At 36.3% G+C, this 27,097-nt stretch overlaps 1 protein-coding gene and 1 pseudogene across 1 annotated transcript in view; both read left to right on the plus strand.

Moving 5' to 3' along the window:
* PIK3CA (phosphatidylinositol-4,5-bisphosphate 3-kinase catalytic subunit alpha) overlaps positions 1 to 27,097 on the plus strand; it is a 93,664-nt gene that overhangs the window by 37,913 nt on the left and 28,654 nt on the right. Inside the window, exons 2-4 of the mRNA XM_047786832.1 lie at positions 22,686 to 23,113; positions 23,631 to 23,840; positions 25,557 to 25,807. Of these exons, the coding sequence (XP_047642788.1) occupies positions 22,762 to 23,113; positions 23,631 to 23,840; positions 25,557 to 25,807 (813 nt within the window). The 5' untranslated portion in view covers positions 22,686 to 22,761. The remainder of the gene's footprint in view (positions 1 to 22,685; positions 23,114 to 23,630; positions 23,841 to 25,556; positions 25,808 to 27,097) is intronic.
* On the plus strand, positions 7,606 to 7,703 carry LOC125114242 (uncharacterized; annotated as a pseudogene).

Consider the following 27,097-nt stretch of genomic DNA (forward strand, 5'->3'; position numbering starts at 1 on the left):
ACTCAGCATGTGATCATACTCATTGTTCTGATTTATTATAACAAAGGATACAAAGCTTAGTGAACAAAAGGAAAAGGTTCATGGGGAGAAATCCTGGGAAGATAAGGTGCAAATTTCCAAGGGTCCTCTCCCAGCAGAATCATACAAGGTATATTTAATTCCCCCAGCAAGGAGTTGTGACAATATATGTGAAATGTAGCCAGCCAGGAAAGCTTGTGAAGAGTATAGATAGAGACTGATCCCTCTGCCCAGCACATACCCAGTTTCAGAAGGAAAACAGGTATTGCCATAAACCATATTGTTTTCCTGAACAGTTTAGGCAGAGTGAGCCATTCTTATCTGTTAGAGGGTAGGAATCCTCTCAGTTTCCAAGATCCAAATTCCCAGATGCTAACCAAGGGTCAGTTTTGCAAGCAGCCTTTTTAAGGATTAACAGTCAGTCTACACACCATGCAACCCAGCATTTCACTCCTAAGTATTCATGAAGAGAAGCAAAAGTATATATCAGAAAAGTAAATGTCCACTAAAACAAAAACAATAAAAACTGATGTAAGAATGCTCTTAGCCAAAACTGGAAAAATCTCATATATTCAACAACTGGAGAATGGATAAATAAGTAGGTAGTCTATTTTGGAATACTACTTGGTGATTTAAAAGAACTAATTAGTGATACACTAACGACATGAATAAATCTTCAAGACAATACAGTAAGTGAAAGAAGCCAAATACAAGAGTATATATACTATGTGATTTAATTTATAAGCAGTTAAGAACCAGAAAAACTAATCTATAATTATAGAAATCAAAATATGATTGGGGACAGAGAGAAATTAATTGGAAAAAAGCACAAGAGGATGTTCTGGGGTAAGAGATGTTCTTGTCTTGTGTGGTGGTTACACAGATTTAAAAAGTTGTTAAAATCATCAAACTTAACACTTAAGGTATATGCAGTTCATTGTTAATTACAAGTCAATGAAAAATAACTATTGAGGAATATTGAAAAATAGATAAGTGGAAATGTGTACTTAAATAGGAAGAGTATCTTGTAAAAACTTTGGTTCTAAGTTAGTATAAATCAAGTGTTATTAAAATAAGACCAACTTTTGCTTTGAGCTTTGTTTTTGAACTTAACGAAATGATTCTAAAGTTCATCTGGAATTGAAAGCCAAGTTTATTAATGAGACTGTGAGGAACTATAAAGAAAGCATTTGAGTTGAATTTAAAGGATGATTGAAATGGCAATGAATGGGAATAGAGGTGGAAGAAAGATCATGGACTCAATTCAAAATGCAAAGAAAACTGAAGAGATTGATCCAGTAGAATTAGAGTTTAGAGTGTGGAGGGGAAAGAGAGCACGTTGTACTGGTTCGTGAAACTTTGAGCTGTATTCTGTAGATACTAGAGATTGACCATGTTATTTTAATTGAGTAATGGTGTGATTAGATGCATGTTTTAGGTAGCCAGTTCTAGTGACACTGTGGATAATGAATTGAGGAGAGGAGAAATTAAATTTAAGGGCTTTTTGCCTTAGTTTGTACTGCCTACTTAATCTGCTCCGCCCTCTGTACCTGTCAGAAATCCATTTCATTCATTAAGTGGCTCTCCCTTAAACATACACACACTCTTACTCTTATAATTATACATTCTGCCTTGTAGATTGTAGAGTAATAAAGGTCAGATAGAACTCTGTCCCTCTGGCCTTTGTTTATAAGCATGTATGAATGATTTTTTCCCTCTCTTTTTCATCACCCATCCCTTTGTCAGCACCTCATAGAAAGCTGTTGCTTAATGAACATTTGTTGAATTAGAAACAAATCATTGTTCCATGTGAGAACTTTTTAGGGTCCAATAATGACCGAGAAGATGGCCCCAAAAAAAAAAAAGTGATGAATTTGAGGGCAGTTTAGTGGGTGGCCTTGGAGATTGAGAGAGTAGTGATGTCATGAAAAATGCTCACATTTGAGTAATACACAGAGTAAAAGGTACCAGCAAAAGAAGCATATAAAGGAGGCTAGAAGAATATCGCAGGAAGATTATTTTGATTTTTTTATTGGAAAATTTGGAGAGAAAACTTTAAATCATTTATAATACTTATAGTTTCTTACCTTTGTAATTTTAACCTTTATTTTTAAAGATTAAAAAAAATTTTTTTTGGCCATGCCTGTGGTATATGGAAGTTCCTGGGGCAGGGGTTGAACCCGTGCCATAGCAGTGACCCGAGCTGCTGCAATGACAATATCAGATCCTTAACCCGTTGCACCACAAAGGAATTCCTTGAAGGTATTTTAATATGAGACGTAACATATGAACCTGAGAATCGTTGACATTTACCATTGTAGAAATAGCCACTTCTAGAGTGTTCTTTCTATATGTTATAGTGACTTTGTAGTGGATGCTGAAACAGAGAGAGGTAGAGGATGTGTAAGTGAACACATGTGTATATGTGTCTCTATTTGGTCCTGAGAAAATGACATCCTGCCAGGACATACGAACAGAAGAACGATACTGGAAATAGCTAGAGTAAAGATTGTTTTCCTGTCACCACACAGCAGATATGGAGAATAGTAAAAGAAGACAGATGGACAGTTCTGCTAGTTTTAGAGTGTTCTAATAGAGAAAAGAAACATTCTGTTCCTTTGATTCAGAAAATGGATTTCTAGGCTAAATTACTGGTTTCAGTAATAAGTTTCATATTCTGACCAAAGAAACATTTTTTTTTTTGCCCTGGAGATAATGACTACATGCTCTTTTCAGAATTTTGCTTTTGTGGAAACTAAAGTGCTGTCATAAAAACAATACCATTATTTGGATCTTAGTGCTAATGATCTACTGTGAGTAGACTAATGATGGGTAAGAACACTAGTATTGTAAGGCCAATTGTAACAAAGGAACCAAGCACAGGTTTTAATTAGCTGATTCCTGGAGATGTAATGGTAGATTTAAAAAGAAAAACTAATAAGCTAGTTATTTTGATTTTGTTGATTACACTATAATAATAGGACACATACTTTCATCTTTTTTTATTACTATTATTTTTATTTTATTTTTTGCTTTTTTAGGGCCACACCCGAGGCATATGGAGTTCCCAGGCTAGGGGTCCAATCAGAGCTGTAGCTGCTGGCCTATACCACATCCACAGCAACGCAGGATCCGAGCCACGTCTGTGTGTGTCTGTGACCTGCACCACAGCTCATGGTGGCGACATATCCTTAACCCACTGAGGGAGGCCAGGGAGCGAACCTGCATCCTCATGGATGCTAGTCAGATTCGTTAACCGCTGAGCCATGACAGGAACTCCAATCTTTTTTTAAAAAAAGTGCCTCATTGTTTCGAGGACTTTGTGACAGAAAATAAATTTCTAACTTCCAATGGTGACAGTGGAAATACTTTAAATAATTTTTTTTCTGTGCATTTTTCCCTAGGCTGCTCAAAATTGATATGAGACTATCAAATTATAATCACATAGACCATAAAGCAGCTATAAAATAATAGAGATTATTACTATTGACTAAACGAAGTTAAAAGTTTGTGTTCCAGGAGTTCACACTGTGGAACAGTGGACTAAAGATCTGGCATTTGCTGCAGCTTGGTGTAGGTCACAGCTGCAGCCGGATTCGATCTCTGGCCTGGGATCTTCCATATACCATGGGTGCAGCTATAAAAAAAAAAAAAAGTTTAGTTTAGTCTTAATCTTGTAATTTAAGAAATAGAAGAAATAGAGTTTTAAATATGCTCTTTAGTGCCATAATAGATGCTCTCATGCTGAATTTTCACCACATCAGGATCCTCCATCAATGTATATCCATTCCTGTAATAACCATTATTGGGTATATACACAAGTCTTTGTTAATGTCCCCCATATGTCTCACTTTAACCTAGGAACTTCCCCATATTTCTTCATTTTAATCTTTGCAATCATTCCCTTTCTTGAGATACTACTCCCTAGAGAATGTTTAGAACTTAGCACTTTAATATACAGATGGCCAGCAAACACATGAAAAAATGCTCAACATCGCTGATTATAAGAGAAATGCAAATCAAAACTACCATGAGATATCACCTCACACCAGTCACAATGGCCATCATTAGTAAGTCCACAAATAACAAGTGCTGGAGGGGCTGTGGAGAAAAGGGAACCCTCCTGCACTGTTGGTGGGAATGTAAACTGGTACAGCCACTATGGAGAACAGTCTGGAGATACCTTAGAAATCTATACATAGAACTTCCATGTGACCCCGCAGTCCCACTCTTGGGCATCTATCCGGACAAAACTCTACTTAAAAGAGACACGTGCACCCGCATGTTCATTGCAGCACTATTCACAAGAGCCAGGACATGGAAACAACCCAAATGTCCATCGACAGATGATTGGATTCGGAAGATGTGGTATATATACACAATGGAATACGACTCAGCCATAAAAACGGAATGCCATAATGCCATTTGCAGCAACATGGATGGAGCTAGAGAATCTCATACTGAGTGAAAAGAGCCAGAAAGACAAAGACAAATACCATATGATATCACTTATAACTGGAATCTAATATCCAGCACAAATGAACATCTCCTTAGAAAAGAAAATCATGGACTTGGAGAAGAGACTTGTGGCTGCCTGATGGGAGGGGGAGGGAGTGGGAGGGATCGGGAGCTTGGGCTTATCAGACACAACTTAGAATAGATTTACAAGGAGATCCTGCTGAGTAGCATTGAGAACTTTGTCTAGATACTCATGTTGCAACAGAACAAAGGGTGGGGGAAAAATGTAATTGTAATGTATACATGTAAGGATAACCTGACCCCCTTGCTGTACAGTGGGAAAACAAACAAACAAACAAAAAAAAAATACATAACATGAAAAAAAAAAACAGAACTTAGTGCTTTAAATCCCCCTTTTCTAACTTCCTTATGTCGCCCTTTGTGCATTTAATTTCAGCAAAATTAACTAATGAATCATAGTGTGTGAAGCAGTTGGAATAATAATGACATGTTAAATAACTAGTTGTAAAGTTTTTGTCAGTTGATACATATTAAGGAAGCATTTATTGAATTATAAGATACTTTATTAACTTTATGCCCTAGGTGGTCAAATGATGAAATATTAAGCACCAAGGAATAAAAATGGAAATATTCTACTTACTGATCACTTATGTTGCTGCTTATACACACTTATACCCATTTCAGTTTGTCATTCTCATTTTAGGGAGATAGTAACTATAATTTCCCAGATACTTTGTACATTGTACTATATCAAGTATAAGTGAATAGTAAATGTTTGAAAGGGCAAAGTAAACCCCATATTAATATTTCACTTCCTTCATTACATGGATTCTAAAGTATCTTACCCAAGTTTTGATGGCTAAAATGATTAAGTTTTTTAAAAAATACCTGTGCTAGGAGTTCCTGACATGGCGCAGCAGAAACGAATCCAACTAGGAACCGTGAGGTTGTGTGTTTGATCCCTGGCCTCTCTCAGTGGGTTAAGGATCCGGTGTTGCCATGAGCTGTGGTGTAGGTCGCAGACACGACTTGGATCTGGCATGGCTATGGCTGTGATATAGGCCAGCAGCTGTAGCTCTGATTAGGCCCCCAGCCTGGGAACCTCCATATGCCATGAATGTGGCCCTAAAAAGACAAAAAGACACACACGCATACACAAAAACTTGTGCTTTCATGACTGCACATTGTTGTTGCTGTCATTTGAAGGACTGCCTCTCTTTACATCCTGGCTGGGTAATGCTTGTGCTGAAATTAAGCTACCCTCTCTCTGATGGCTCTTCTGGGAGATCTCCATTCCTTTTGCTTGCCAGACACCTGTCCTGCATTACTCCAAATTTTGCTTTAGTGGAGTAGTCCTTTTACCAGAGATCAAAACTGAAGATTGATAGACCAGTATTGAAATTCACCAATATTTGCTTGCAGTAGAGTTCTTCACCATTACTAGTGTAATACTAAAGAATTCTGTTATTGCCAGAAAATGGAACAGATGGCAGTTCCATCAGAATATAATATTATTGTTTGGTCTTTTTTTAAAAAAAGGTTTTTATTTTTTAATTGTAGCTGGTTTACAATGTTCTGTCAGTTTTCTACTGTACAGCAAAGTGACCCAGTCACACATACATATATATATATTCTTTTTCTCACATTATCCTCCATCATGCTCCATCGTAAGTGACTAGATATAGTTCCCAGTGCTATACAGCAGGATCTCATTGCTCATCAATTCCAAAGGCAATAGTTTGGTCTATTGTTTGGTCTTTATCATTGAGAAAAACATTTTTTCCCCTTTTTATGGCTGTACCTGTGGCATATGGAAGTTCTCAGGCTAGGGGTCAGGCTATAGCCGCCAGCCTATGCCACAGCCATAGCAACACCAGATCTGAGCCACACCTGCAACCTCCACTGCAGCCTGTGACAACACTGAATTCTTAACCCACTGAGCAAGGCCAGGGATCAAACCCACCTCCTCATGGATACTGTCAGGTTCCTGAGCCTCAAGAGGACTGAATAAGCAAATTTTGAAAATCAAGTTTCTACTCTATTTCATGTTTTTCATCCTATGCTGTAGCTGGTATCCCTCGAGGGGACCTGTAGATAGATTTGGGTGGTATTAATTGGACAAATAATACAATATCTTACATTAGAATATAGTTTGAAGAAAATGGAACATATTTGTAAGTAGCTGTCTGTGGGTCTATTTGATTAAGGTCAGTAAAACTAGAGACTGCTTGTTTTGGCCAGTAAATTTGGCAAATGAAATAAATAGATTAGGAATAGAGAGTTCCCTTGTGGTGCAGCAGGTTAAGGATCCGGCATTGTCTCTGCAGCAGTCCAGGTCACTGCTGTGGTGAGGGTTTGATCCCTGGCCTGGGAATTTCTACATGCTGCAGGTACAGTTCCCCCCCTCCCCACCAAAATAGACATTATGTGATCATGTTAAGTGAAATATAGTGAAATGAAATGTCAATGCTATGCATTTTATGCTTTGGATCTCTTTGCAAGAATGCCAGTAATATATAAATAGATAGGGGAGTTCATGCTGTGGTGCAATAGGATCAGCGGTGCCTTGAGAGAGCTGGGACACAGGTTTGATCCCTGGCCCAGCACAGTGGATTAAGGATCTGGCATTGCCACAGCTGCAGCCTAGGTGACAACTGTGGCTCAGATCTGATCCCTGACCTGGGAACTCCATATGCTGCAGGGCAACCCCCCCCCCCAAAAAAAAAGAAAAAGAAAAAAATAGATATGGTATAAAAGAAAGAATACTTGAAGAGATTGCAATAATGGCCTCTAAAAAAGGAAATCAGTTCGAGGACAAAAGCTGAGATTGTGATATTGGGGCAAAAGGATAATAGCAGGGAAGATAAATAACTAGACAAAAATGTCAGTGACCTAAGTATTGCTGTGATAATCGAGGTTATGCAATACATCTTCAGCCAGATTTTCCTAGTCTGATCTAAATTAAATACTTTGTAAAACTAAAACATGTTTTCATGACAGTGTATTACACTGATGCTTAATTTTGTAATATAGCCATTGCAGACTATGCCTTAGGATAAATGAAACTAAAGCCAAGGTCCTCCTTGTGTTTTTGGTAAAAGTTCATTGGATAGTTCCTGTTTACTGCTAAAATTAGAATGACGAGAAGACTAGCATGATCTCTGTATAAGGTTGATATACACATTCAAGGAGGATTCCATATTTTTAAGTTGATATTTTTATTTGATTCACTTACTACCAGGCTGTTTTCCTGCTGCAAAGGAAATTGTTGGAGTCCATTTGTACTTTCTCCTTAGTCCGTCACTATTGGTAGAATCACCAACCACCAAGATCATTGCAGCACAGTCCAGACATTTTCGTTCAATTTTGAAAATAATGCCCTTGCACCAGCCAGTTGCAACAATGATATATAAATATATGCTTTGTTCATTATGTGTGCATGGTAGTATGTAATCATAGGCACAGACACCAAAGCTCTAGTTTTATGACATTTGACATCAAGAAACAGGGAAATCCATTGGAGACCATAGACCATGCTGAAGCTTTATGATGGCCCCTCATTCTCTCTCCCAGATCAATTTGGCCTTCTGGCAGATAGTATACATCTGTAAAATTTGGAATGTTGAGTTGGTTAAAAATGAAAATAATGCTCCAAAGCAAAGAGACCTTCTGTGAAATATATCTGGATGTAGTTAGGTGAATATATTGTGTCTGCTAGTACTCACCCCATCAGAGTTGTTAGCGCCAACTTTATTGAACTAAAGCGAAAATTCACTATTTTGGCATTTGGATTTTTTTTTCCTTTCTCAGTGGGTAGAAACTACCTGTTCTGAGCGAGGAAGATAGAGCAACTCATTCTACTGAGATACCTATAGCTGACCCAAGTTTCATTTTGTTTATAATGGCAGGCTAAGATTTGTTATCCAAGACTCATCTTTTCATTGTCTGGAAAGACCATAAGGCTAATCAGTGGGGTGCAAACAAGTTTCAATACATCTAGACACTAGAGAGATACCACCAGAAGGAACAGTAATTGACCAGAAGTCCCAATAGTGACCAAATTACATCTTTACCCTTTGACATAAGGAAATAAGGTAGCTGTTTGTTCTGCTAAAGACAGGAAAAGACAAAGGGAAAATGGTATGGAGCAAATGTTCTCCAAAAGTCTCACCCTCACCCAGAGTAGCAGGAAATCTTGAAAGAAGACTGTTGAGGTATTCAAAGCCATGGGAAAGCTTATGAAGACATTATGCTATACCAGAAAGAAACAAAAGAGGAAGAGCCATTTGATAAACTTCAGGAGGAAAAGTTCTCATTCCTGATAACTTATGGAAACTTCTTGCCTTCAGCTTATTACAACTCTTTAAGAGAATCAAGTGAGCTGGAAGATACATTGCTAGTGTTACCTTTTCTACTTTTATTTATTTATTTATTTATTTATCTGTCTTTTTGTCTTTTTTTCTTAAGACCACACCCATGGCATATGGAGCTTCCCAGGCTAGGTGTCTAATCGGAGCTGTAGCCGCTGGCCTACACCAAAGCCACAGCAATGCCAGATCCAAGCTGCATCTGCAACCTACACCAAAGCTCACGGCAACGCCAGATCCTTGACCCCACTAAGCGAGGCTGGGGATGAAACCCCAAACCTCATGGCTCCCAGTTGGATTCATTTTCCCTGCGCCACGATGGGAACTCCTTTTTTTTCTTTCTTTTTTTTTGTCTTTTTGTCTTTTTTTCTTTTTCTACTTATTTTTAAGTAACTGTTTAATCTAGAATTCTTAAATTCAATTAATTTATTTAGATGGGCCCTGGATGTACTCCTTTGTCTCTTCAAAAGAGTACATTCAAGTCCAGAATAGGTGTTAGCTTGTTTCAGATTAAGAAAAAGTGAAGTTATTTTTGGTGAAGCCCCCAGCTTCTTGAAGGAAAAAGAGTTAATTTTAATACTGACTTTAAGATGAAAAGTAGGTCCCTTTTATACTTTATAAAGTGAGCCCATTAATCAAGAAAGGAACAGTGTATGGCTAGCATCATTCATGTAATTCCAAGTAATAAATAGATTTTCTTCCTGAAACATTGTGGGACACAAGTGATTGTAAGGGGGAATTAGGACTGTGAGCCCCATTTTTTGGTTATCATCAGTAATAAGTTTGGTTATAAACTTTGATTTGTTATAAAAAATTAAGCTTTCAGGGTCTTTTCATGTTCCATGGGAGCTAAATTTTTTGCTTCACAGGAAACTGAAGTAATATTTCAAGAACCCCTCCATATTTTGCCTTTCCATATAGTAACTGGTCATACTTCCTTACCAGGCTGGTCTCTTCATTGATCTCATATTGGTTAAATTTTCATGGAGGCAATCAGGTGCATAATTAGGCTTCCGTGTTCACTGTTGTGTTGAATTACTTTTGGGCCTTAAATGTAGATACAGCTGCCAAGCTTAAATACCATACAGTTGTTTCTCTCTTTATATAAAGTATACTACTTTGTAAAGATTTTACAAGGAAAATATCTTTTTCCTCATTAAAAAATTACCCTCTACCTTATGCCAAATTTCCTTTAAGTATTTCTTCTGTGAACTATATTGTATCTTGCTAACTATCCATGAGCTGTGTTACTGGTTTTTAGCCCAAAAAGGTCATCCCTGATTATTTCCAGTCAATCCAGATATGATTGATTAAATAAAAGGCATTTATTTTAACATGAAGAGAAAATTAGTAGCATTGTCTCTTTCATTCCCCTTTATTTCTTGCTTTTCCTTATTGGTCTTTATATTTTTCATTCCAAAGAGCCAAAAATGTTTGTTACCACAACTTTTGCATTTTTATTATTTCATTTTATTTTTTATATTTTTGTCTTTTTAGGGCTGCACTTTTTGCTTCTTTTTAGGGCAAATGGAAGTTCCCAGGTTAGGGGTAAAATCGGAGCTGCAGCTGCCGGCCTATGCCATAGCCACAGGATCTGAGCTGCGTCTGTACACCACAGCTCATGGCAACGCTGGATCCTTAACCCACTGAGAGAGGTCAAGGATTGAACCAGCATCCTCATGGGTACTAGTCAGGTTCATTACCACTTAGCCATGACAGGAACTCTCTGATTTTGCATTTTTATTTCTATTACTCTTTGCAGTTTCCCCCTTTTTCTTTAAATAAGAAAACCAGTATAATCTCATATATAAACTTAAATAGATTTTATAAATTACATATAGCATAATTCTGAAATAAGAATTTCTATATGTATTTCTATCTGCTTTATTATGTCCTTGTTGATTTATATTTGATTATTTTCTTTTGTGTTTTATCATTATTGAAATGTGTCAGATGACCATTTGAGGTTTTTATTATTATTGAAATGTGTCAAATGACCATTTGAGTCTGCTGAGACTGTACAGACTGAGTTAAACAGATACTGTCCTCATCCTTTTGGAATTTTGTGGGTCAATAGAATACAGAGACAAATACAAAGATGAGGATAGAGACATGCGTGCAGATATCAAACATATTAATAAAATACTCTAAATAAAAAAATTTTTAAATAATTTTTATAAGCTCTATCATCTCCTTACAGTTGGCCTGAAACAACAAAGTTCAATTCCTTTCTGGACACATGGATCTAGATAGCATTGATCCAGTAGATAAGAGAGAGAACCTTCTTTGAATTTTTATGCTCCAAGCACTATGTTAAGGATTTTTTTTTCATGTATTACATCATTTAATTCTTGTGATATCACTATGAGGTAGTAACTATTTTTATTCACTTTGCGCAAGTAAGGAAACTGCCTGGATTTTCCTCTCCTGAGGAAGTCTTAAAAATTGTAGAGCTCTCTATAGGATCAGTAGAGCTGAGAATGATGGAGTAGTGCTCTGAACCAAATCAAAATACTCAGGTTAGACCATTTCTACTCTGCCATTAGAACACTGGTTTCATATATGTTGTTCTCACTGCTGCTAAATACTACTAAATAATACCAAAATTGAAAAAATGTAGAAGTTTCTAAAACATTTTTAGGTCCCTCGAGTATCCATTTGCTAGAGGTGTTAAGATGTTAAAACTTACATCACTGGTTAGAGTCTCTTTATGGAATGGTTAGATTTGTTCTTTTCTTTGGACAAAAGGAAACACTCTTAATCCTGTCCACTTGTCTTAACGAATGCTTGCTGTTAAGCACAAAGTGGTTAATAAAGAGGACTCAAAGAGTTAGAATTTACTCTTCAACTAGAAAAATAGGGCAAAATATTAATTTTTTTTGAAGTTTTAGTCATTCTTTTAGTTCTGCATTTTGAAATCATAATTTACCAAATACTGCCATCTTGATCTGAAAATGTAAGAGATTTAGAATTACCTGATTTACAGTGTATTTCTGACTGCCTCCTGATTATTTTATATGAAACTGTGATAGTCTGCTTTGACTCCCTCATAAAGATAAGAAAAATATTTCCTAGAAAATGATGTCATTGTGGAATCATTTGTTCTATTGAGTGATGTGATATTATGAAACATCTCTCATTGCATTTTCCACATTGCTTAACTATATTTACCTTTTCTTACAATCCTATCCTTCTGTCATCTCTATTAATATTTAGTTTCCTTTTGAGCTTAAATTTTTGAGAAATTTTAATTTATCCTATCACACTAAAATTTGAATTTTTACTTTTTTTTCCTTGTTTTTTTTGTCTTTTTGCCATTTCTTGGGCCACTCCCATGGCATATGGAGGTTCCCAGGCTAAGGGTCCAATTGGAGCTGTAGCTACCAGCCTACACCAGAGCCACAGCAACGCGGGGTCTGAACCACGTCTGCAACCTACACCACAGCTCACGGCAACGCTGGATGGTTAACCCACTGAGCAAGGGCAGGGATTGAATCCGCAACCTCATGGTTCCTAGTCAGATTCATTAGCCTCTATGCCACGACAGGAACTCCTAAAATTTGAATTTTTAAAGTTCAAATTGGGAAAACTAGTGACTATATTTTGAGATTTGTTATGTTTTCTTCATATAGCTATATAAAATATGAAAATTAAAATTATTGTTTAATCTGAGATCAAGTATTTATTAATTTAAATTTCATTTTATTAATGGCTCTTATGTTTGTTTACCACATATGGTTCTGCTGCTCACACTAGATTCTTTAGCCCACCTTAAAGTCCTTGTTCACCTTTATTGATAATCAAAAGTCTACATTGGGGAGTTCCTACTGTGGCACAGTGGGATTGGCAGTGTCTCTGCAGCACCAGGATGTGAGTTCATTCCCAGCCCGGCACAGTGGGTTAAAGGATCCAGTGTTGACACAGCCTGGGCCACAAGTGCACCTAGGATCTGATCCCTGGCCCAGGAACTCCATATGCTATGCGGCTGCCAGAAAAAAAGAAAAAGAAAAAAGAAAATGAAAAAACAGTCTACATTGGTATAGATATTGCTAACCTAGACCTTAGTTATTTGTCATAATTTAAAAAAATCCATTAGCTAGACCCTTCCTACGCTCATCTGTGGACTTCCTTTTAGGGACCTTTATCTTATATAATGTATTAAATCTCTGAAATGGATTTTCATAACACTTTTTTATAGTACTGTGAATTTAATAGTAAAAATGAATTGTATTCCCTACTAAAGGAGTTTGAATTTTCTACATCCTGGTCATGAGAACTTGATTTTCCAACCTAAAGTTGTTAAGTAAGCTCTCTCTAAAAGAATGAGTTAAATCTGTTTTCTCATGGTCTGCTTGTAAAGGTCAGTGAAGGATAGCACTTTGAAAGAAATGGATAATATGCATCCTTCCAGAGCTAGTGTATATTACAGCTGTCCCTTTGGACTCATTCCAACAACAGCTCAGTGACTCTTAGAGGAAGAGAATTTTAGAGGCCCTAACTGGGGCTCAGAAAAAAATGTACGGAAAGATATTTGCTTCCTATGCATAACCACTGCAGTGAAATTTGTTTAAATTTATGTTTCTTATCCCTCCAATCCAATTGGTCTCAATGCTTTGGATTTTCCTTTACAGGGTGTCATCCATTTCTTACTACTATTGCTACAAGTCTTTGTTCAGGCCCTTATTACATTTTCTCTGGAATAATTTCAACAAATTAGCGTTCCTACTTTCTCATTTATGATCTAGGATTACAGTGAGCCAAATAAATACTTTATCCTAGAAAAGTTCACTGTCTAGCAGGAAGTCAAACATTAATGTGGATAACTTTAATAAGAATGTATTGGGAGTTCCCGTCATGGCGCAGTGGTTAACGAATCTGACTAGGAACCATGAGGTTGCAGGTTCAATCCCTGGCCTTGCTCAGTGGGTTAAGGACCCGGTGGTACCGTGAGCTGTGGTGTAGGTCGCAGACGTGGCTCGGATCCCACGTTGCTGTGGCTCTGGCGTAGGCCTATGGCTATAGCTCCGATTTGACTCCTAGCCTGGGAAACTCCATATGCCACGGGAGTGGCCCTCAAAAAAGGCAAAAAGACAAAAAAAAAAAAAGAATGTATTGAAGTACAATTTAGAAATATGTATAAGAGGCTGGGTAACATTAAGAAAGGGAATATTAACTGGAAATAAATATTAAGAAGAGTAATCAGACCATAGAATTATTAGTTGATACTTGAATCATGCTATTTCTTTAACTGCAAGTGCAGTATTTTTTATTTTTTAAAATTTGGTAGTTTTTTGTTTTTGTTTTTTGTCTTTTTAGGGCCATACCCATGGCATATGGAGGTTCCCAGGCCAGGTGTCAAATCGGAGCTGTAGTCGCTGGCCTACACCACAGCCACAGCAACTCCAGATGCAAGCCATGTCTGTGACCTACTTCACAGCTCACAGCAACACCGGATCCTTAACCCACTGGGCTAGGTCAGGGATTGAACCTGCAATCCCTGGATGGATGCTAGTCAGATTTGTTTCTGCTGAGCCACGAAGGAAACGCCTATTTTTTAAAGTTTTATTGAAGTATGGTTGATTTACAATGTTGTGGTAACTTCTCCAGTACTAATCATGTTATTTCTGTAGCAAGTATAGAGGCAAGATTTTGTTCTCTTGTTCTAAATGAGACTAAAGATTCATTTGTAATTTTCAAAAAACCCAAAAACTTATTTTCTAGTTAATGAGCAAATAGATTCAACTGAGATGCAAATTTAGCAACTGAGCCACAAAACAAATGTTTGCCTGTTGACATGTCTGAGAATAAGGGTGCAAAATACCTTGTCAACATATGTATCTAAATATATACATTTATAAATGTGTCAGTTAAATAAGGTAACATTTGTTAAAATATATCAGTTAAATAAAAAAATGCTTGTAAAACCTTTGGTCATTCAACGTTTATGAAGCTTCTATATTTGCGGAACGTAGATAGCTAAAAATACAATGTAGTTGTCTTAGCAAATTATAGCTGTTTAAGCTGCAATCAAGTCAGTATAGATAACCCCACATTTACAAGTATATACTTTAAGATAGCTTTCTTATTTTTAATGACTTTCTGATGCGGATGTAATGTTGATATTCTAGAAACAGTAACTATTTTAAACATACTTCTGAAATTGAAATCTGAATTAAAAATATATGTTTTATGTATATTTTAAAGTAATCAAGTTAGAAAGTCTCTGCTGTCTTCAGTTGTGTTTCTAGAGACTCAACCCACAGTCAAGTAGTAGTTTTCTGTATTCTGCCTTGGTGGTATTGACTCTAGAGTATTCTACCAGATTTTGGTTTCTGCATTTTGAGATGAATATTAGCAAAAGAACACATCCAGTGATAGCAAATATGATAAACTATTCTCACTTGAATTATGGTATAAGGAATTGGGGGTGAAAAGACCTAAAGTAGATCCCACTGTGCCACAGTTTGGGTCTCTGCGGAGATGCAGACTCGATCCCTGGCCCAGCACAGTGGGTTAAATGATCCAGTGTTTATGAAGCTGTGGCGCAGATCACAGCTGCAGCTCGGAATCAATCTCTGGCTTGGGGAACTTCCATGTGCCACAGGTTTGGCCATTAAAAAAAATAAATTAAAAAAAAAGTCTTAAGGAAAATTCTAATCTCTGTCAATATGTGAAGAGATAGAGAAGGCAAAACAATTGAAGTTTAGGAAAGCAACCCTCAGGTATAAACTTTCAAAGTACTTTACAAAAACTTCTCTATCAAGTTGTAAGCTCCCAACACTGAAAACATTTAATTGAATGACTTAGAAGATACTTTAGTATTTCAAGATTTTTAACTTCACTGGCTTAAAATTAATGCCTGTTTTTGTTTTCAAAAGGCTTAGATTGAAAGTGTAGGATCATAGTTGTAAAGGCAGAGTTGAGATGAGTTATTAACCAATGTGCATTTAGATAATTCTCCAATTAATATCAATTCTGGTACCATTTCAGATGCCTTTTTCCGTAAAAGGCCAGCTAGTAAGTATTTTAAGGTTTGCAGGCCACATGGTCTCTATAGCACCTGCTCAACTCTGTGTTGTAATGCAGAAGCATCATTGGCAATATGTAAACATTGGCTGTGTTTCAATTAAACGTTATTTACAAAAGCAGGTGGTAAGCTGGGTTTGGCCTGTGGACCATAGTTTAACAACTCTTGCCTTAAATGATGAAATCTGGAAATAGCATTCTGATATAAATGGAGAAAGGCTTTCAGTTTAAGAGTTAAAAAACAAATTGTCAAGATGTCATTGTCTAATAGGGCTGAAAAAGTACATATCACATATTCAAAATATTGAATTGCCCAATGAGTTAAGAAACTTTCAACTTAAAAGTCAAGTGACAATGGAAAGCCTGAGACTGTTTTCTACTGTGCTGCATGTTGTGTCCTTAAGGTGTTGTTGCTCCTGCAGAGCAATACCATCTACCCCACATGGACTGCTAATGCAGACTCAACCCTTACCAAGACATAAATGCAAGTTCAGGCCTCCTAAGAACAAAATGGCTTTCTCCACCTCCTGCTCAAACACAGTAATTTTTAACAGTAATTTGAATACCAGAACAAGGAAGTAAATAGAAGTCTCTGATCAGCAAGGTATCTATTACATGTTTTTTTCTAACCTCACAAAGCAGAGGTTCTCATTTGGTCTCTTGGCCTTTAGTTTATACTTTATAGTTAGAAAATGATGATCAAGTGTTGGTACAGACTAGAAATGAGTAACAGAACAGGAGGCTACTCTCATCAGGCAATCTGGCCACAGTTGAGAAGTGACCATTGCCTGCTAGAAAACAAGGAATGGGAGCATTTTAAAATCACAGTCTCCACCCTGAAGGTCAATGGTTTTGGAGCCAAAAATACCCTTAGACTCCTCATTAATACTGAAAAGCTTTGCTATATTGTGGTTTTGTATAGCATAGTAACTCATTTTATAATGAGGACTGTAACTCATCAAGAAAAGGGTAAATTGTGAAATATATATACTCTCTTAAGAAAACAGAACTGCGGAGTTCCCATCGTGGTGCAGTGGTTAACGAATCCGACTAGGAACCATGAGGTTGCGGGTTCGATCCCTGCCCTTGCTCAGTGGGTTGAGGATCTGGCGTTGCCGTGAGCTATGGTGTAGGTTGCAGATGCGGTTCGGATCCTGCTTTGCTGTGGCTCTGGTGTAGGCCGGCGACCACAGCTCGGATTAGACCCCTAGCCTGGGATCCTCCACATGCCGCGGGAGCGGCCCAAGAAATGGCAAAAAGACCAAAAATAAATAATAAAAAATAAATTTAAAAAGAAAAAAGAAAACAGAACTGCCTCAACGAAATACTTATTAGATGTATTTAAAAAATTAGGATAAGCAAAACCAATCTATTTCCTAAGAGTTCTGAATAGTTGTGTTTTGTCAGTGTGTGAGTATTTAGTCCTGGCATTCTGAACTGAAAAGCCCAGTAGAGGGAGTTCCCATTGCGGCACAGGGGAGAAAAATCTGATTAGTATCCATGAGGATGTGGGTTCGATCCCTGGCCTTGCTCAGTGGGTAAGGGATCCGGTGTTGCCCTGAGCTGTGGTGTGGGTCGTAGACATGGCTCAGATGCAGCAATGCAGAGTTGCTGTGACTGTGGTGTAGGCCAGCAGCTATAGCTCCAATTCAACCCCTACCCTAGGAACTTTTTAGGTGCAGCCCTAAAGAGCAAAAATAATAATAATAATAACCTAATAGAATAGTTCCTTGACCCTTAAAGTGTTTTGTATTTAGCAAAAACATTGTTGTCACCTCAGACCTCCAAATTACATAGATTCATATTTTAAATATTTTAGAGTGATTTAGTCCTCTCTACTGCTTTTCAAATACAATTTTTCTCTTTAAGTAAATTGTTTCTAAGTTTCTACATATTGGTTTAATGTTTATTTGATTATATCCTATGTTTGAAAAGCAAATTTTTTAAGAAATCTGAATTTAAAAACCAGGAAAAATTGTCATTTCATTCTTATGTTCAAAATACCTGAGACTCCCTTTTAGTTAGAGTGTACTGCATTAAATTCAAACTCCTTATCATGAAGTCTGCCCACTTTTCTGGCCCCTGCCTACCTTCACCCCTTCTTTCTTATCACATGCCCTACTTATTCCCATACACTTCATACTCAAGTAATTAAAAAACAACTTGTATTGCTGGTAACAGGCTACATTCTTTCATGGTCAGTGGTTTTGCACACATACTCTTGTGGCAATCTAAAACAGCTTCCTCATCTAGTTCTCCCTTGTCCAAGCCACCTCTTTTCTGGGAAGTCCCTACTAATGTGTAATACTGTACTTAAACTTTACCTCTCTGATGCCTTCCCTGGCCTCCCCAGGCAGTTAGCATTTCCTGTGACTTTTCTATCTTACAGTAATTTTCCACTGTTAAAGTTGTTCCTATATCATGTCTTTCCCCAGTAAACTCAATAGCAAAGAGAAAGCATCTGTTTACCTTTGTTTTCATGCTATTTAACCTAGAACCGGCACAAGCAGGCCTTTCTCCAAAAAGAATAGCAGGGGATTATTCCTCACACCCAAGCTGTAGATAGCTGTGCCAATTAAATAGGGATATTAGGAGTCTGAGAAAGTACGGGAGCGTCTGAGCCACTCAGTACTGTTCTGAACTCATCTGTGAGCCTTGCAATACCAGTGCTACCTTAAGGTTTCTGCACTTGACACTGGCACTACTTTATGAAGCTGAACCTCCTTATTTACTTGCCTCTCTCTAAAAAAGAACCCAAGTCCCTTTTCCCACCCCTAACTGTTGCCAGTTCTGAATAATTCATAATAGCTTGAAAAGATAATGTGTGTATACTTTATAGGTTTGTTGATAATATTTAACATTTTTGAGTGCTTACTGTGAACCAGTCTCTTTGCTTACATGTTTTTCATATATTTATCTAACACAACAGTCTGATGAAGTATATGCCATTATCCCAACTTAACAAATGGGAGGACAGGCAGATATAAGGTTCAATTAGATGAATTAAACTATTCAAGGCCACACAACTATTAACTAAGGCAGTCAGGACTTGGACCTAGTGTACCTTCAGAGCCCATTCTCTTATTCACCACCAGTGAATATTCCTGCCTTAACTGAAGCCCAGATAGTGGCAAGGTTATGTGCACTTTAAAATCATCTAGACCTGTAGTCAAAAATCCATATCTGAAAACAAAACAAAACAAAAAAAAACACAAAAATCTATATCTAGCATTTATTGGTGGCAAATAACTTTATTTCTCTTCTTTATTTCAGATTTCTAGTGTGTGAAATGGTAATACTTACTCCAAAAGGGTTATTGCCTACCTAAGTGCATGATATATGTTAAATATATAAATGTTAGCTCCACTTGCCTCTTCTACATTTCTGTTCATGTGAGCTCTTAGGAAGTGGTTGAACAGAATAAGGCCTGGCATAAGAAGACAAGAAAGTTAGCTAGCTTTCTCTTTTCTGTGTCGTGCTACCAGAGTATTAGCCAGTACCTGGCTTATAGGATCTCTAAGTGTTTTATGGCTATGATGGCATTTTTTTCTCTTAATGAGAAGGGTGTGTCATGAGTATTTAATAGTTTTTAATTGCCCATAAATATAATATAGTAGTATAAGGATTAGAATCAATGATCTCCTGTTGTACTAGACTTCTCTTCTGCTAACTCTTAGGAATTACTGAGGCTTGTTACTTATTGTATGAAATAGTTGCTCCCATGATTCTGTAACATAGACCTGTTAGTGCCATTCAGCAAAGAAAACTATAAACACAGCTGTTATTTTGGTGTGGTTTGTGGTTTGGTTTTGTTTGTATTTGAACTTTTTTTAAGCAAGCAGATCATCATTTAGATGTAGTCGTTTGGCATTTTCCCTTACATTCTTTAAATTTTTGTATATTTTTAAAAATCTTAGCTTAAGTCATTTCTGTAATTACACACTCAGATTGATCCATCTGGTCTTTTTACTAGCCAGTGAATTTTATTTTAAAAGTATATTTCAAATCCTATAACTTTAATGAGTCATATATATATATATATATATATATATATATATATGTAATTTTTTTTTTCTTTTTAGGACCACACCTGTGGCATATGGAAGTTCCCAGGTTAGGGGCTGAATTGGAGCTGCAGCTGCTGGCCACAGCCACAGCGATACCAGATCCTTAACCCACTGAGCGAGGCCAGAGATCAAACCCACATCCTCATGGATATACTAGTCAGGTTTGGTACTGCTGAGCCATGATGGGAACTCCAGAGTTTCTTACAAATTTGAAGAAAATATTTCAAGTATTAAAAATAATTTTATGTTCTTTATTATCTTCCATTTGATTTCTGCATTTCCAGAGGTAGGAGGAGAGTATGAAATTTCTTCTACTTCTACTCCTCACCTCCTTCATATAATTATAACTCTGAAGCATATTATAAACACTCATTTGTAACTGAGGATTGATATAGCAGAAAAGTCTGATCAGGAGTTCCTTGGTGGCACAGCAGGTTAAGGATCCAGCATTATTACTGCAGTGGCTCAGGTCACAGCTGTGGGGTGGGTTTGATCCCTGGCCTGGGAACTTCCACATGCCTCAGGTGCAGGTTGTTGGGGGGCAGTTAAAAAGAAAATGTCTGATCAAAGGAGGTCCTATTGCTCTCTCCAGGTCACACTGGCTGTGAGATGAAAGATAGATTGTAGGGGTGAATGTAGATGTGAGGAGACCATATAGGCCTCTGCAGTGGTCCAGACAAGAAATAGTAGTGGCCTAGCCCAAGGTACTAAAAGTGGAAATGAAGGATATAGAATTAATGAAATTTGTTGATGGATTAGATATTGATGGTATGACAGAAAGGAGTCAGAGATAGCCGGTTTCTGGAGTAGATGTACTGTGCTTCTGTCACTTTCTCACTGTGTTTGTTCAACTCCTGCTTATCCTTAAAGAACTTATTTCATGTTACGTCCTATGGAAAACCTCACTACCAACTTCCTTTAAGTTAGGTGACCATACCATATGCTTTTATAGCACCTGGCACTTCTTCATGAGAGCATTTTTTTTCTATTTTGTACCTGTGACTTTATTACCCTACATCCACATCACCTTTACACTCTTCACTTTGTCTTGTGAGGGAAAGGCTCTTCCTGTCTTGCTCATCATCATATTTCCAGCACCTAACATGGTCCTGGGGACAGCACTGATACATTTTTTTTCTGTCTGTTTTTTTTGGGGGGAGTGTGGGTGCACCAGCAGCACATGGAAGTTCCCAGGTTAGGGGTGGAATTGGAGCTATAGCTGCCGGCCTACACCACAGCCACAGCAATGCCAGATCCTTAACTCACTGACCGAGGCCAGGGATCGAATCCACATCCTCATGGATAATAGTTAGGTTTGTTACCACTGAGCTACAATGGGAACTCCTGATACATTTTTCTTCTTTTTTCTTTCTTTCTTTCCTTTTTTGGTTTTTGGGCCGTACCCCTGGCATATGGAGGTTCCCAGGCTAGGGGTTGAATCGGAGCTATAGCTGCAAGCCTACATCACAGCCATGGCAACACAGGATCTGAACCACATCTGCAACCTACACCACAGCTCACGGCAATGCCAGATCCTTGACCCACTGAGTGAGGCCAGGGATTAAACCTGCATCCTCCTAGATACTAGTTGGATTCATTTCCACTGAGTCACAGTGGGAACTCCTGATATATTTTTGATGAATAAACAAAGCATCATTTATAGCTATTGCCCATAGTGCCTGATAGAGTAATTAAATATAGTAAACTATCTGGGCTTTTTTAATTCATTCCCCTGGCTTAATTTTTATTTTTCTTTATTTTCTTAATGTCTCTTACTTTATATTTTCTTATACCCTTACATTTTAGTTTACTGAATAAAAGAAAATATAAACAGCAATATATAAACTTTATACTTTGTGGGTTACCTAAAAAATGAGCGTTTCACATTGTAATAATACTTAATATTTTAAAAAATATGTGCTTAACACAGTTAGTTGGATCGTTGTACTGAAAAAAGAGTCAATGGATATGTAGATAAGTTCATTTCACTCAGAAATATTAGTACTGGATTACTTGATAAAAGGAATGAATCATTGGAAATCCATCATCATGTCTCAAAGAAAATACATTAATGACACTTTATATTATAGTGAACATATACCTAAATTATACCTGAAAACAGAATGGTCTAAGATATCACTTAGATAATAATCAATACAAAAAAAGGAAATTACAAAGATTAAGAAAGAAGAAAAGACTGACCATGTCAATGCTAGTTAACACAAGATGGAGGAAGGGGGTGTGAAAGCAAAAGTATTTGACTTCTCTAGCCTTTACTTTACTCATCTTTAACATAAGAGCCATGGACTCATGATCTAAAAGATCCTTTCCAGCCCAAATTCTGTTGCTCCATAAAATAGAAAAGAATGATAAAGGTGATATGTGATGGGAATTTTGGTTTCAATTACAACTTACCCTTTATTCTTTCTGTAGTCCAAGCTGTCTTGATAAGACTTTAAAGTCTGTGCAAATAAAATGTTTTTATTAAATTAATTTATTAAGTACAATTAAATACTAATGACTTTTTATGATTTCTGCTTTGGAATCAGTTCTTTCAGCCTAATTTGAAGCAACAATCTCCATAAAAATATTTAAGATGAATTATAATTAATTACCCTAATCCAGTCAAACGATAGAAAATGAGTTTTTGCTTTTAGTAATGCTGTAAATAAATATATTCCTTGATGGTCATTTCTCTTTTAATATATGTTTTCTTTCTTTGGTTTAGTTTTCTGCTTTGGGACAGCCACGCATCTAATTCCTTAAAGTACTTTTATATGTAAAACTTGTAAAGGATCAGAACAATGCCTCCAAGACCATCATCAGGTGAACTGTGGGGCATCCACTTGATGCCCCCAAGAATCCTAGTGGAATGTTTACTACCAAATGGAATGATAGTGACTTTAGAATGCCTCCGTGAGGCTACATTAGTAACTATAAAGCATGAACTATTTAAAGAAGCAAGAAAATACCCTCTCCATCAACTTCTTCAAGATGAATCTTCTTACATTTTCGTAAGTGTTACCCAAGAAGCAGAAAGGGAAGAATTTTTTGATGAAACAAGACGACTTTGTGATCTTCGGCTTTTTCAACCATTTTTAAAAGTAATTGAACCAGTAGGCAACCGTGAAGAAAAGATCCTCAATCGAGAAATTGGTATGATAACATTTTGAGATGGCATTATCACCCCATTCTAAATGCAGAAGCTTAACTATTTTCTCATTAGTAAAATATTTTGTCTGAACTGGTTAATTGCTTTTGTGATCTTAAATAGATTTCAAAATGAAAATCATTACTTATCTAAAGTGTTTTTTTTGACTGTTAGGAACCATTTTTAACATATTGAAGTCTATAATGTTTTCTTTAAGCTTCACTTGTAGAAATGATTTATATTTGTTATATCCCAGTTTTGTTTTATTTTGTCCTCTAAAATGTAATTAATATGAATAATGTTTGCTATCTTTGCTCCAAATTTCTAAATATATATTTTATGTATTGAAAATATTTGAGATCTCATCAATTCTTACTATATGTATCATCAAAAATTTTATTAACACGGAGAAACTTGTTTATTGTGATCCTCCCAAACTACCTAATTTTTTATTTATAATAAGCATGGTCTTACTGTGTATTTAACAGAATGTTATATTCTATGTATAATTTTTTTTTTAAGGTTTTGCTATCGGCATGCCAGTGTGTGAATTTGATATGGTTAAAGATCCTGAAGTACAGGACTTCCGAAGAAATATTCTTAATGTTTGTAAAGAAGCTGTGGATCTTAGGGATCTTAATTCACCTCATAGTAGAGCAATGTATGTCTATCCTCCAAATGTAGAATCTTCACCAGAACTGCCAAAGCACATATATAATAAATTGGATAAAGGTAAGAAAATTGTAAATCTACCATAATTGGTCACTGTAGTGAAAACTTCTGCCTGTGTCTATATCTTTGTACAGTTGTGGGGTTTTTTTTTGTTTGTTTGTTTGTTTGTTTGTTTTTGCCACACCTGTGGCCAGGATGTTCCTGGGCCAGGCATCAAACCCAAGCCACACCAGTGACAGTTCTGGATCCTTAACCTGCTAGGGTACCAGGCAACTCCTGTACAGTCTTTTTTTCCTAGATAGATGATAATCTTCTTGAAAGCAGGGACTGCTTATCCTGACAGGAGATAGTTGAGTGCCAAGTATACAATTTGTGTGCCGTAAGTATTGCTTGATTGAATGAGTATGTGCATGGGGTACTGACCCTTGGTGAATTGTTTATCTCAGAATAAAAGTAAAAAAAAAAAAAGTGGAGTTTGATATTTACTGTTACAGAATTACAGCTGGTTATCTTTTTACAAATAAAAACAAGTATAAATAGAAACATGAAATTTTGAGGAAACTCCACACATTCTTACTATATACAAAGAAAAATTATATTTCTTAACGTTAAATGCAGTAATTAACTCTTGATCATGCTGAGTGATAATAAGTTGACTTTTGACATTTAATGTATCAATTTCTAGAATCAAGTGAACATGAAAATATATAAACTATGTTGTCTTAGAAATGAAAATATTGTATCATAAATATTTCTATTTTTAAGATAACAAAGTGAAGTTTTTAATTGAAAGTTATAAATAGGTTAATTTACACACTATTAAATATATCAGTAGAATAAATTGTCATTACTATTTCAGCCTTATTATCCAGAGTAGTTTAATGCTTATAACACAAGAAACTTCATTTAAAATTCATTTCTATTTTAGCATACTTTTTTAAATGGAACACTCTTTTCATTTTCCCCAATACTCCTTATGAAATTTTCCAACATATAAAAAAGTAGGAATTCCCATGTGGTTCAGCAGAACGTAAACCCAACTAGTGGGTTCTGTCCCTGACCTTGCTCAGTGGATTAAGGATCCAGTGTTGCTGTGAGCTGTGGTGTAGGTCGCAGACACAGCTCAGATCCCACATTGCTGTGGCTGTGGCGTAGGCTGGCAGCTGCAGCTCTGATTTAACCCCTAGCCTAGGAACTTCCAATGCCGCAGGTTAGGCCTGAAAAAGACAGGATAGATACCTGGGACCACTCCAACATAGTTTTAATATTTTCATCATCTTTTTTTTTTTTTGTCCTGCAGCCTAATGTTTAGTTAATCTTAAAAGGAAAAATAAGATTTAACTTCTTCCCCTTCCTCCCCTATCTTTTCTCTCATTCTAATTCAGCATCTTTCTTTAAGTCTCCATGATTCTTCCCCATAATTACCAGAAACTCTTCTGCTTAAGGTACTGTCGAACCTATGATACAATACCATTATGAGTCATTACTCACAGGGTTTGTATCTAAGAAATATGTCATATAGTTTAGAATGGAAATAAACTTGGTTTCACACTAGTCATAGTTTTGCATGCTTGCTATAAAACATGAGGTTTGGGCATGGTCTTGCAGCCCTATCAGATTTGAAGATTTGTTCTTTCTGCCTGATATTTACCTGTATTTAATTAAGATTGATTATAAGTCATTTCTGTTTATGTTTGAGTAGTGGTAGTGCATAGTTTTTTGAAATTTATCTCTTGAAATGTGGTGATTGCATCTAATATTATTTTCCTATTACAGGGCAAATAATAGTGGTGATTTGGGTAATAGTTTCTCCAAATAATGACAAGCAGAAGTATACTCTGAAAATCAACCATGACTGTGTGCCAGAACAAGTAATTGCTGAAGCAATCAGGAAAAAAACTAGAAGTATGTTGCTATCATCTGAACAATTAAAACTCTGTGTTTTAGAATATCAGGGCAAGTACATTTTAAAAGTGTGTGGATGTGATGAATACTTCCTAGAAAAATATCCTCTGAGTCAGTATAAGGTGAGTAATAAGTTTAAAAGATATTTTAAATTTAAAAGTTAATCACACTAGAAAATGATCTGTAATTTTAAGACATAGTTTTTGAAAATTAAATAAATTATTAAATAGCATGAAGATGTTTATTTTTTTCACTGTGTTTTATTTGAGAGACCAATGAATTTGCTCTTCTTTTAGATTTTATAAAATTAATATTGGGGGGCCTGACTCTACATATGTAGATAACCTTATGTTTACAAACATTTGATTTAGTAACTGTTTAATTGTGCCATGAGGTAAGGTATAATAATGTTTCACATATTCTGCATGCAAAAAATGCATCATGTGCTATTCCAAATAGATTCATTTTTGTCATGGAAATACTGTTATTAGCCAATAGGAATTCTAAATAATATGGAACTTGCACAGAAGGCTTTGAGTGTTCTCTGGGTTAACAAAAAAAAAAAGAAAGAAATGTTGGCAGTTATACTAACCCCAAAATATGGGTTTTATTTCATGATTTTTATCCCCTCCCAAGCAATGACTCTAAAAGGAATAAAATAGACATTTCAACATGGATGGACCTAGAAACTATCATACTAAGTGAAGTTAGTCAGACAGTGAAAGACAAACATCATATAATATCACCTATATGTGGAATCTTAAAAAAAAAAAAAAAACAAATGAACTTATTTGCAGAGCGGGAACAGACTCATAGAATTTGAAAAACTTATGGTTACCAAAGGGGACAGGTGGGGGGTGGGAGGGATGGACTGAGGATTTGAGACTGGCATATGCACATCGAGGTATATAGAATGATTGGCCAGCTGGGGACCTGCTGTATAGCATAGAGAACTCTACCCAGTATTCTGTGATAATCTATGTGGGAAGAGAGAATGAATATGTGTGTGTGTGTGTGTGTGTATATACACATACACACCTACATACATATATATATGTACGACTGGGCCACTTTGTTGTACAGCAGAAATTAAATCAACTATACTTCAGTAAAACTTAAAAATAAAATAGACATTTCAAAAAAGCCATGATCTGCCGTTAATTAATGTGTACTGTTAATACTTAACCTGCTCTCTGTTTCTATTCATTTGTACCAAACATATACCAAGTACTGATTTACAATAACAGAAAAGACAAGGTTCTAGCTTTTAGGTATCTCATAATCTAGTGGGGCTTGTGGGTAAGAAAATAGGTTTTTGTGATATGTACACACATCATAGTAGCATTTATATTAAAAATCTCCTTCATAAGTGCCTTTTCAAAGCTCAAACCAATGCATGTTAATATTTAAAA

This window comes from Phacochoerus africanus, chromosome 1 (assembly GCF_016906955.1).
Source record: "Phacochoerus africanus isolate WHEZ1 chromosome 1, ROS_Pafr_v1, whole genome shotgun sequence".
NCBI lineage: Eukaryota > Metazoa > Chordata > Mammalia > Artiodactyla > Suidae > Phacochoerus > Phacochoerus africanus.